Consider the following 12802-nt stretch of genomic DNA (forward strand, 5'->3'; position numbering starts at 1 on the left):
TACGGTCCAAATCAGTCAATAACCTGATATAGCTACGATATAAACCGATCTCTTGATATGACTTCTTGAGCTCCTGGAAGCCGCAATTTTTGTTCGATTTGGCAGACATTTTGCATTTGGTGTTCTTTTATGACTCCCAACAACTGTCCTAACTTTTTTGAGGAAACAGTTCTGGTTGCCTGCCTAGCCAAACATTGTTCTGAACAGCCTTTAAGTGTTTTAACGGGCCAACGAATTGCCTTAAAATATTGCCTAGCTTTCATAGAAAGAAATTCAAATTGAATAACTTCTTCCCCCAATTCAATGGAAAAATATGTCTATTCCTGAGTACGTGTGTGTGTGTGGGGGGGATACAATGACAAGGCCCCAAACCACAACATTGTTTTTTTTTTTTGACCAACTTACATGAATTGTTATTCTTTGTGTTCATTTTTTTCTTGCCACCAATACCACATAATGATAAAAATTGGATTACATTGATTGATGACAATACATAGGGCTTCCATAAACTGACAAAGAGATCGTAGATCTACACATAATGAAGGTGAGGTACTTGTGAACCTTAAAACACATTGACCTATGAAAAACAAATATGTTTTAAGGTGAAAAACTAAAATGGAAATTGAAAAGTGAGGAGACAATATTTAACATAAAACAAAATCTATAAGGCAAAAGAAATGGTTATTGATTGATTGAGGAAAAAAAAACTAACATAAAAAGTTTCAATAAATCATAAAAAAATCGTATCCTTGTTAAAACCATAGGGCGCTCCGGTAGCCGAGATGGGAGCGTGCTTGGATTGCTAGTACAGGGGTCGTGGGTTCGATTCCCGCCAGAAGCCTTGGTCTGTCGCTGCTGTGGTATCACAATGGACTTAAAATTGTATAAGTGAGTCTGTAAAGGACTGCCACTCTTACCTAAACTAACACCATAGTAGCTCCTTTCGAATGGGACTCATATTTTTGTTGTCTTTATTTGGCTGTAATTACAAAGTTGCTGTAATTATTCCTTAAGGGATTTCTGTTTCCCAAAAAATCACCTTCAATAGGTTACAAACCCTTTGAAAATTCCAATATACCACCCCAGTGCAGAAAGGGTACAAAAGTTTCGAAAACAAAAAACCAAAACAATTAAAACAGTAAGCGACCGCACAAAAACTCAGCTACCGACACTCAATTGATCTTGGCCACTGACAAAAGACAACCTAAAGTTGCCTAGCTCATGTGTAGCCAGCCCTTGCATCAAATGGCTTTGGTAAAACTTTTTCCCCTTTTTTTATTTGGTTTCGTTTTCAAATGTGTGACAGGTGTTGTTGTTGTTGCTGCTATATTCCAAGGAAAAATCCCATATCGAAACATGACAGTTTAAAGTTTAATCGTCATCAATGGCAGCAATGACTCCCTCGAGGGGGACAAACCCCGAAAAAGGGGGGAGCCCCAACACTTAAGTCTCCATATAGGTCTTAGAAAGAGTAGCATTGGGCATATGTTTTGAAAAAAATTCAAATTTGTAATCAATATCAATTTGACAACAAACAGCAATCAAAAGAATCAAAAGCTACGATTGACAATGAACGCTTACAGCCCTCCACCTATCCATCGATCTATCTGTACATGTCCATTTAACAATTTATCAAAATCCCACGAAATCTGCAGCAAGACGGCGGCGGCGGCTAAACATGCGAGTACAAATATTGATGACGGCTGTGGCTTATTCCACTCGGTGCTACTCCCTTAAAGTGCCAATCACAGAGTAGCTACGCGCATGCTCAGTTGCCATAAACAGTAGTCCGTTTTAAGCATTTGAATGATGTTCAAATTATGTTAATTTCCATGCTTTTTCGGCATTTTTAACTTTTTTATTGTCTTATCTCCCAAAATAAAAAAAAAGCCGGCAAGGCAAAATTGGTGTTAAGCAACAACGAAGCGAACCGAAAGAGGTTGTAATTTAATATGGCATTAATAAATTGATATCTGATACTTGCTCACATCCGACTATCAACATTTGAACGCCCATTTTCAACACCTCTTTAGCAGTGGCTATGCTGCGGGTGCTTAATTTCAATTAAATGCTCAATGTATTGGTAATGATGCCAAGGCAATCAGAGTGGAAGTGTAGAATGTTCTCTTGGTGAGATATTCGGAAATTCCTTGTAACTAAAAATTCTCTTTGGCTGTATGTTTGTATGTCTTAATCCCCCCTTAGCAAGATATCTCTCTACAGATCAATAAAATTTGATATTTATGGATTAAAATCATCATTAATGTATTTTTTATCTTTCTCCAAATTAGCAAAGTGGCTACTGTAAACCACTTGTGTTTGTGTGGTCCATAATTTATGGCTTCTCTTGGCATTTGCCATTTTCTTATGACTTCATTCCCAAATGCTAATAATATGATTCATTAAGTTTTGAAAACAATGTTGAGTTTTATAGAGAAATATTTGAATAAGGGAAGATAAAAACTTTCCGACGGGTTTGGGAAATACCATTTGCCGGCGGTCATGTCTACTTTATGATGCAAATCTCGATTTATAGATAATTGTTATCGGTAATCATATGATCTCGATAACAATGCAGTACAGTTTTATTTATTTTTTTTTATTAATTTCTTACGTCCTTTCCGTCCTATATATGCAATACAAAGATATGCAACGGCTCTCGCTGATGCTCCGTGTGCCCAGGTTCGATCATTGAGCATTGAGTTTCGAAAAAGAAACAACAAATAATTGTGAAATTTAATGATCTTCGGCCTAGCAGGAAAAAAAATTGAAAATGAAAAGATTCGGCAAATCCCGGCCGGGATACGAACCTGAGAACAAGGAGGTACAGCGAGAGCCCTTGCCGTTGTCCAGCGTTCAAAGCCATCAATAAACAGAATCATGTGCACCATGGAAGCAATGTATTTGTCGCAGAAAAAGTCTGTCATTACACGAAAACACATGCATTGGGAAATAGTACAGCTAATAGACAGGGATGTCGAGCGTGGTTAATGTGGCAATTGTATCGTATAGGCGTTTTCGCAATAAATGCGATACAAATACAACATACGCACGGCTCTTGAAGCCATCTCACCTAATATGGTGGTTGCTATCTCTGGCTTTCATTTACCATTTGCAAAGAAAATCTCCGATCATTGAGCTCGTCTCGAAAGGGAAACAAACAAAAATTGTGAAATTTAATGATCTTCGCCCTTACAGGCAAAAAACTTGAATTCTTTGGTTATTAAGAGATCTAAAAATGCAATGTTTCAACGCTTGATAAATCCCAGGCTCATATAGGTTTTATTCATATTTAGAGAAATATGTTAACTTACTGAAAATCTTTCCAGAACATATGACTTGCACTGAATAGGACTAAATACAGCAATAGTGAACGGAAGGTAGACCAACTCTATTGCTTTCCTTAAACATCGTCGAAATATTGGTTACGTCGTACTTTACTATCTTTGCTTCACGGTGTATGATTTTTGTATCTTCGTCTTCTTATTTATAATGTGAGAACGACTATCTAATGTTAGAATGTCGCTCAGTAGCCTCACGAGTTCTATCTTTGAGGTCTTGAGTATCGCAAGCACTCGGTATTTAAGCAAGAGCCGATGCCGGCCGGCTTTTCACTGAGACTCTCCACTCGGAACCGCTGATTGTCCGCAATTGCAGTTGCAGCAAGCCCGTGTACGGAGCATCCAATAGATGTGCCGTCTACAAACAACAGAAATGGTATTCACTAGTTTTGGAAATGTTTTCTCTTCAGCCTCTGCCACAGGATATGTGATCTAAAATCTAGATTTCGATCAATGCAGATGTCGGTGTAACAAATTGCAAAAGTGATTTAAGTGCATAACCGAATTAAATTTTGAATTCCTTGCAGCCTTCCCTCACATTGACAACAATTGAAAATGTGTCTAAATGCTGTTAAATATTGCGGTAATTTGTTTTATTTTCCTTTGCTTCCTTCCATACAACTCTGCGATTGTGTGACCTGACCGACCGAGTCAAACCCACTTCACGTGTGAAAACAACCTTTGGACTAACAAAAGATCTAAAAAACCGCCAAGTCAAGAAGATCAAGTTAACACCAAGCTGAAGAAAAAAACTACCAAATCACTTGAGCTAATTAATAATTTTCAAAAAAAAAGAAACCAAATAAACGAAATCAAGATGAAAGGAATTTAAGAAGGAGCGAACAGCAAAACATTCCCATTGTAATGTTCAGACAGAACGGAACCTTTTGTGTGAACCTTGAAAGACAAAAAAACAAACCAAAACACAACAAGAGGAGAGAATAGCCCAAGAAACACTCCCTCCTCCTCGTCTCATTGGCTCTTCATTTCAATACAAGGACACAAATGTCGTAACATTTGCCAGGATGTGCGGCATACTTTGCTGCAGTTTTTGGCCTTTTGTTGCACGCAAACAGGTTATGCTTCTCCACCCCAGCCATGCGAAGAAAGTGTTGTTTGGCCCAAACTGAATTGTCTCTATTGTATTGAGGATGACGAAGAGAAAGAGCAGATCTTAAGGATCTTTGATGAGACACAAAGACGCCTCCCAACAGTTAATTTTGCAAGGCAGGACGGCAAACGTTTGATGTGCTGCCACATAACTTTTTTTTGGCTACAAAGGCGTTAAATGTTGCAATACTCAGTCTTTTTTTCACTTTACCCCACACACGCACAAACGCTCGTAGCCCAGTGAGAGCAAAAAGAGAGGGTTTAGTAAAGTAACCGAATGGCTCTTTGGCAATGTTGCCAACTGTTGTTGCCGAATGACTCTTTGACAATGTTGCCATCACAACACAAAAGGACAAATACTAAAGCAAATAATACATATATATAACGAAAGAAGGAATAATAAAAAGTATATCACCAAAAAAAAAAAAAATAAAAAAATGCTAAAATAAATTGAAATGCAATAAAATAATGAAAAACAAAAATAAACTAAATTAAAATAAATGCAAAAATATTATACATAATAATAACATAAAATGAAGCCAAACTAAAAAAAATAAAGAATAAGTTTAAGTTTAAGATCAAACAAAACAAACACAAACTAAAATAACAAATAAAATAAATATAAATAAAACTAAAATAAATAAAATAATATAAAATAAATTAAAATTAAATATAAAAAAATAAAATAAAATATAAAAAAATTAAATAAACTAAATAAAACAAAATAAATAAAATAAAAAAATGTAAAATAAAACAAAATAAACGAATTTAAATAAAACGAAGATTTCTCGGTAACTGGTTTTTTGGCATTGTGTGTGTTGTTGATGATAGATATTCTTTATACCCTACACCAGCACTTTTGCAAATGTCACTTCTTTGATCCAAATAAGAACGCTATTGATTTTGGCAAAAATAGGTCCAGATTTAGATATATCCCTTATATATACCTTTCATCCGATATACATCCGATTTGGCCTATAAAAGCTGTAGAAGCCACTGTTTTGACCCGATCCTTACAAAATATGCATGAGGGGCGTCATCCCAATATGTGTGCAAAATTTCATCCATATTTGATGTATCAATATGCCTGCAAAATTTCATTAAAATCGGTTCATATTTATATGTAGCTCCCATGTATATATTTTAGTCGATATTCGCCTTTAAAACTGGGGTTGCCAGAATTTCGGTCCTTTTGTTCAAACATCTTGCTTTTCTATTCGATATATCAGTAAGTATGCAAAATTAAAGTCTGATAAGATTTAGACATAGGTTCTATTTATTAGAAGTAGTAGGAAGTCTCGGTGGTGTAAAGTATTATATGGTCGGCTGCGCACGACTTTAACCTTTCCTTATTGGTTTTGATTTACTGCGCTCCAAGAAAGGTACCCCCATATGATCCAATGTTTGGCTCAAAGAGGCAAAAGCATGTAATCTTTTTGGGGCAAAGCGAACTGAAAGTAAAGCATTGGTTTGCTTTGAAATCGCGATATCCGTTCTTTATCCCAATAGCAACCAAATTTTGTCTAAAACTTTTTAAAAATGGTTTTCATTTTGGTTTCCATACTTAATTGAAAAAAACAAGTAAAAGAGTGCTAAGATCAGCCGGGCCAAATCTTATATACCCTCCACCATAGATCGCATTAGCTAAGTTCTTTGTCCGTCATCTCTTTATAGGTAAAACAAGTTCTTTGCCCGGCATCTCTTTATAAGCAAACAGAGGATAATGATAAGAATTGCGTCCTAAATGGGCTCAAGAAGTAAAATCACGAAATGGGTTTGTATGGGAGCTATATCAGGTAATGGACCGATTCGAATAAATTTGGCTCGCATGGTGAAGGTCAAAATATCAGCTAAATCGGATAAGATTTGCGTCCTCCTGAGGATCAAGAAATATAATCCGGGGATAAGTTTATATAGGAGGTATATCAAGTTATAAACAGTTGTTGAAAGTCATAAATAAACCATGCCAAATCCCACAACAGTAAGTCAATAAATAGATATTGTCCTCATATAAACCGATATCCCGATTTGACTTCTTGAGCCACTTTACAGCTATTTAGATGAATCGATAATTGTCAGTACCTTAGATGAATACACTTTCCTCTATTAAAGAAAATAGGTAACTCTACTCATAATGCATATAGATATAAAAAATGTCCCCCCTAAGCCAACGGTGATTGCGCAAAAAGTCAGGTTTTACACACCTCGTTATGCATATACTTGGTTGGTGTGTGGTCTTTTTTTACAAAACATGCATAAATGCGTGAGTGTGTGTAGATATGGGCAATATAATCATGTGTAGCCTTTTTTCTCTCTCTTCCCCCAAGCTCTTTGGGATTTTAAGCGCTACATTTCACATCTCATAACAGCAGGAAGGAACAAGAGATGAAAAAGACCAAGAGAGAGAGAGAGAAAGCACACACCCTCGAGAAAACTACTTAACGATGAGGCCTTTTTAATTCAATTCTTAAATTCGTTTATGTTCATATCGTGTTGTTCGCTGCAATCTTTTATAAACTTCAATAAAAAGTGTCAACCAAACAAAAGCCTTGTCGGCGTTGCATGCAGCGTTCACACACACGCACACACACACTTGTGGGCTTCCCACATGTATATATTATATGCATAGGTGTTCAAATGTACCGCCACAATGCGGCATCTTTAGTTCCCAGCAGGGTGTCCTGTACGGTGGTTTTCATCTCTTTGTCTCTGTCGGTGTTTTCCCATTTCATATGGCTGCCGTTGAGATGGACCCTACAATGAACCACCTCTGGGGCTGGACAATGCCATTGGTTTGAGTTGACTCTTGGTGTTGTTTAATATGGTGGAATTCGATTAGTTACAAAACATTTTATTAATGTTTTATGGCATGGCATAGACACAAGATATCCTCGCCCAAAGTGGTGTGTGAACGACCCTTTCTTCTTCTACAAGCGACAGACATTAGGCATTGGGTCAGAGTTTATTAAACAATAAAATAGAGACCCCACAAAATAATGGAGAGTTGAGGACAATAACAAAATCGATCGCTTTTGTGGTGGCCCCATTAAAAAGAGCATTAAAGAGACTTTTAAAAACTATTATACAATGTGTTAATAAATTTTGAAGAAGAAGAAAAACTGTTTTAAAGATGTTTGAATACATAAGTGACACTTAAATTGTTGATAAAAATTTGCAAAGAATTTAAAGTTTGATTTCATATTACTCTTTGACTTCACTGGGCATTCAAATGAAAGAGAAATATAATCTCATTTCGCAGAAGAGAGAAAGTCACTTATCACTGAAGTAACCATTCTGTTTCAGCTAAACATTTGATAGAAATTAGCTTAAACATTTAATGTGATATAATGAGAGAGAGGGCTGCCAGATTTGTTGATTTTACGTCATTTTGCAGATTTTTAGCTTCAAAACTGGCATAGTAAAAATGCCGATTTTTTGATGTTAACCGATTTAAAGGTTTCTACATCCATAAGTCAAATCGGACCATGTTTGGTTTTAGTTGTCTAAACGAATAATGATATCCACTTGGAAATTTGCACACTTACCTCTTATTGATGTGGGTCGTTAAGGAATGCAAGAAAGAATGTTAATAGAAAGTATCAATACCCGATTTGATTTATTTTCATCAAACTAGTCCAGTTAAAAATTACACAATCCTTTGAAATTAATCTGGCAGCCCTGGCGGTAGCTCAATTTACAAAAGAGAAAACATAACTTCTCATTTAAGCAACTTTTCCCAGGGATAATAATTTTGATACTTTTCAAACATCGGAAGTACCACGATACACCGCGAGTCATTTGGTACTTTTCGACAAGGCTGAAGTGCAGTATTCGTATTCTACTCAGGCTTGGGTGCATATGAAGGCTACGTCGAAATATAAATCTATGGGGACCATTTTTGAAAAATATATATATGCTATTGAAACGCTTCAAACATTCGTGGGAGAGTAAGATCAGAGACAGGGGTTTAGACAGGATTTGTGAGCATTTTATGGTGTCCAAAAAAATGTCTCAATAAACTCGAAATTTTGTGCTCGTTGACCAAAACAAATGTAGCCCCAATACCGGGTGTAGTTTTCGTTTATTATGGCCTTGCCTATAGAGAGTGCAAAAATTTTGAATTTCTTAAGGCCTAAACAAAATGAACGCGTTGGGGATCGTTGCGTTGGAAAATTCAACTCTGCAAACAAATGTCTAAAAATCAACTCGCAAAAGTTAAACAATTTTTAGCTTTCACGACTAAAAGCACTTCTTCTTTGTTCTCTCGTTTGTATTTCTCTTTCTCTTATTTTACGTGCACACGTACACACACACGAGTGCAAGATCTCTCTCAATTTACCTGTACACATGCACACACGAGCGCAAGTTTCTTAGGTTGTGTTGAGAACAATGTGATTTTTGAAATGACATCTTAATGACGAGATGTCGTATTTGCGGCTGTTGCAAAAATGAGAGCATCTTTAATTGTTTTGCCATGACTTTACGGTATTTACATCGTGCCAAGACTACGGTGGAGAGTGCAGCATTTTAAAACAGCTGCTTTTTTTTATTATATGTTAAAACATTTACACAAAACTTAATGCAGCTTTGAAGAAGATTTATTTGGCAGTTCTTGAAAGGAAATAAAAAGTTAATTTGTCAAACGGCAGATTTTTAGTATTTTTTTTTCTTGGTTCCCATTCTACTGTGCTGGGTGTCGTTGAGCGCTGAACCGCCGAAACTTCCATTCTGAGGTCCGTACTAGAGTGCAAACGTTAATCATGATGCTGGATAATACACCAACTTGGTCTTCTACCTCAATTAACATACATTCTAAAAATTCCCATAGTCATGTTATATAAAAAATTTTCGAAAAACTTGTTGTGCTCAAAAAAACAATACCTCAACAACACATTCAAAATTGTTTCCTCTTATTTGCTGTAAAAAAAAAATATTCAAATGATTTCGTGGGAATTTCCTTCAAAAGATTCTGATGGCATAAATTTGTCCATTATAGGTCTGTTTGGGTCCATTGACTGCATTCCGTAATCAGGCATAACCAAATTGACACTAACGCCCCCTGCATTTGCGGTTGATTCCATCAGCGGCATTTCTTTGGCAATCGGTTGAGGTTCAGCCCAGATACAGAGTTGTATTTCATTGAAGCAGAAACGAACTGAAGCAAAGTCCTTCCGCTTTTTCCCTTTGACAAGAACATCATAATTTGTGCCTAACTAACTATCGGAATGGGTGGTCCCTCAACATAAAGTGCCCGATTATTGACAATAACATGTTTGTAACTCAATTCCAACTGTCAACTGGCTCTCGAAGCAAACAAGCGGCGGTGTTCATTCATCTCATTGCCACTGTGGGCACCCACATACACCATGAGTTAGTTGTGTGAGGCCATTACAGTGGCGTAACTTGTCAAATTATTTCAGATTTGAATCGCCTATACAATTTCCTTCGCAGGAATGCTTAAATCTTTAAACTTCGAGTAGTCATAGATTTGAATTCTGGTTTTGGTGGCGGGGGTGGAGTGCTGTGAATTTGTTAGGGAACATTGTGCATTATGTTGCGGACGGTTAATTTCCATTAATGGTGGCGGCATACTTTTGACAGATTTGTCATGGTAAAGTGGCTCATATTAATATGTTACATTTGCTGGAGCAAAACGCTTGGGAAAAGTGCCAGCAATGAATGGTCATGGCTTTTCTTCTTAAGCATTGACCATAAAATGTTGGAGACCGTAATGATTTTGTAGTACACAAATCCTTGAACAAGAAAAGGACGAATAAGGGAACTCATTTAACCATTGACCTCCACTACATGTTTTGCTCATTTTCAAGAGTGCTTCTAGCAATGGGATCCACTACAATGCTGCAATGCAGAGGCAGTGCGGTAGGTTAGTGTTTGCGGTTAGTTCTATATAAATGGCTTCCGTTTGACAAACGACCAACTTGGGTGTTGGATCAATAACCATATTACCGCAAACAAAATCAATCATTTCTACTGCCTCGTACCCAATGTCAGAAACTTAGGGTTGTTCCACATTCAATACCTTAGGTTTCAATTAAGCCGGAAATCACAAACGTTTTAAGATTCCTTTCAAATGCAGTGCGGGTAGATTTTAATTCTCTCTCCCTCAGCTCTTTGAGTTGGGGTTCTATTAAATCCACCTCAAAAGCAGGTGAATAGTCTATTCAGGCAACATGAGTCTGAGTGTGTGTGGTTTTGCTTCCTTCCTTCTAACACTTGTGGTGGTGACAAGGAAATGTGAAACAAAAGAATATCCTTCCGGCCTTTGGTCAAACATTATTGATGACAGCTTTACAATTGGCCACAAATCCATGGTAAATTACGAATTGCTTTTGGTCAGTGGCAAAGGAGAAAAATTGAAATTTGTAAAAGAAGTGCGGCAAAGTCTTGCATAAGGCTTAGGATGTACTAGAGAAACTGTTAATTTTTATAGCCCTTGCTGTACGTCTGTCTATCATTTTTATTTTTACTATTAAAACTGCATTAATTCAAGATTTTATTTTTTTGTATTTATATTCGCAGGGCGTGATTCCGACATAAGTGATACTGAGTCCGAACCCGGCATTCCCTTGAAACGTAAACAACGTAGATCTCGCACCACATTCTCTGCCGATCAGCTGGAAGCTTTGGAGAGAGCCTTTGCCCGCACTCAATACCCCGATGTTTATACCAGAGAAGAATTGGCCCAAAGCACACAGCTGACAGAGGCACGCATTCAAGTGTGGTTTAGCAATAGAAGGGCAAGGCTGCGCAAACATTCAGGCGGTGGCAATATGAATAGTGCCCCCAATACCTCAGGAGTACCAACATCACCGGCAGCAGCCACCGGTGTTCCAGGCTCAGGTCCCTTGTCATTTGGCTCTTTGGCTATGGGCTCCATGGGTTACAGTCCGGCTGCAGGAACCACAGCCTCTAGCGCCGGCATGAATGATCAGCACAGTGTACATGCAGCTGCAGCAGCCGCTGCGGCTCATCATCCCGCCCACCATCATCATCATCACCACCATCATTCACAAATGGGAGGCTATGACTTAATGGCTGCCCAATCGGCACATCAAGGGTTTTCGGGTAGCTTTCATAATACACATTTTGCGGGTCAAAATTACTATCATCAAGGTAAGCTCTAGCCCACGACAAACACATTTGAAGGCTTTCTTCTAATTACTCTATTTTACAGACTACTCGAAATTGTCCATTGATGACTTCTCCAAGCTTACGGCTGAAAGTGTTTCGAAAATCTCACCCTCGCTTCATCTGAATGACAACTATGCCAAATTGGAAAATCCCTCGAATTGGTCTCAAGCAGCCGCCTATCAAACAGCGGCAGCTGCAGCAAATTATTCCGCCGCCCATGCGCATGCCCACCTAAACGAGTATGCGGCAGCTGCAGCAGGTTCGGCTCTAACGCATAACAATGTTACGGCTGCTGCTTCGACGCCCTATCAGCATGCACCACTGCCTCAAAGTGATGCAAAATATTGGTCATGAATACTAAGGCTCCCGACAATTGTGGTATTCTAATGTGGATCAACCAGTGGTGACTCCTAAAATCTCCTAATGAGGCATTTAATGTTTATATTAAATTTATTTGTGAGAAATGCTTTGTATATTACAAGTGAAACTCCTTGGACGGCCTGATCGGCAATTGATAATTTAAAATTGTTTCCTAACTTATTTTCTTTTCAGTGTACTATTTTTAAACAAGCCATGACATCTCATTTATTTATTGCTACATATTTTCTCAAAAAAGATTTTGCTATTTTCTATATATTGTATATTTTTCATTGTGTGAATATACATAAATGTAAGTATAAAAGATTTGTTTTTAAGTCTATGTAAGTATATCAGAAATAGTGTTATTTTGTATATTAAGAAAATAAATTAAAAGTAAAATTTAATAAATTAAAAATACATATCTATTGAAAAATAAAAAATCACGTTTGATTTTAGGAAAAAGATGAAACAAACTTAAAACTCCGTTTACACTGCTCTCTAAATCCGGATTAAATGGCTCGATCATCTGTTTTATCAGCTGACGAGAGCCTTAAATTCGGATTTAATAAGCAGTGTAAACAGCTCTTTCCAAAATTATTCTCCCAGAGAAGCATTTCATCGTCTAAAGCCTATCAACAGTAAAGCATGCATTGTGTATTAAAGTTGAGATTATGTGGGTGGCATAACGGGATCAGGTGAGTAAGAAAGAGTGCACTCAGTTCTGGTGGGGGGTGTGTAGTACAGACACTAAATGAATAACAGTTGAATCAAGCGACTCTTTAAAGAGGCACCAAGTGCAAAGATAAGAAATAAACGAAGAAAATTAAGAGAAGAGAGAA

General features: G+C 37.3%; 1 protein-coding gene across 1 annotated transcript in view; it reads left to right on the forward strand.

Annotated features, from left to right (window-relative positions):
• The window catches only part of LOC106082363 (protein gooseberry-neuro), a 37231-nt gene extending 24667 nt beyond the window's left edge, over positions 1-12564 (forward strand). The window contains exons 4-6 of the mRNA XM_013244822.2: positions 10992-11585; positions 11647-12273; positions 12420-12564. Coding sequence (XP_013100276.1) covers positions 10992-11585; positions 11647-11957 — 905 coding nt within the window. The 3' untranslated portion in view covers positions 11958-12273; positions 12420-12564. The remainder of the gene's footprint in view (positions 1-10991; positions 11586-11646; positions 12274-12419) is intronic.
• Positions 12565-12802: the final 238 nt, after the last annotated feature.

This window comes from Stomoxys calcitrans, chromosome 5, assembly GCF_963082655.1.
Source record: "Stomoxys calcitrans chromosome 5, idStoCalc2.1, whole genome shotgun sequence".
In the NCBI taxonomy this organism is placed as follows: Eukaryota; Metazoa; Arthropoda; class Insecta; order Diptera; family Muscidae; genus Stomoxys; species Stomoxys calcitrans.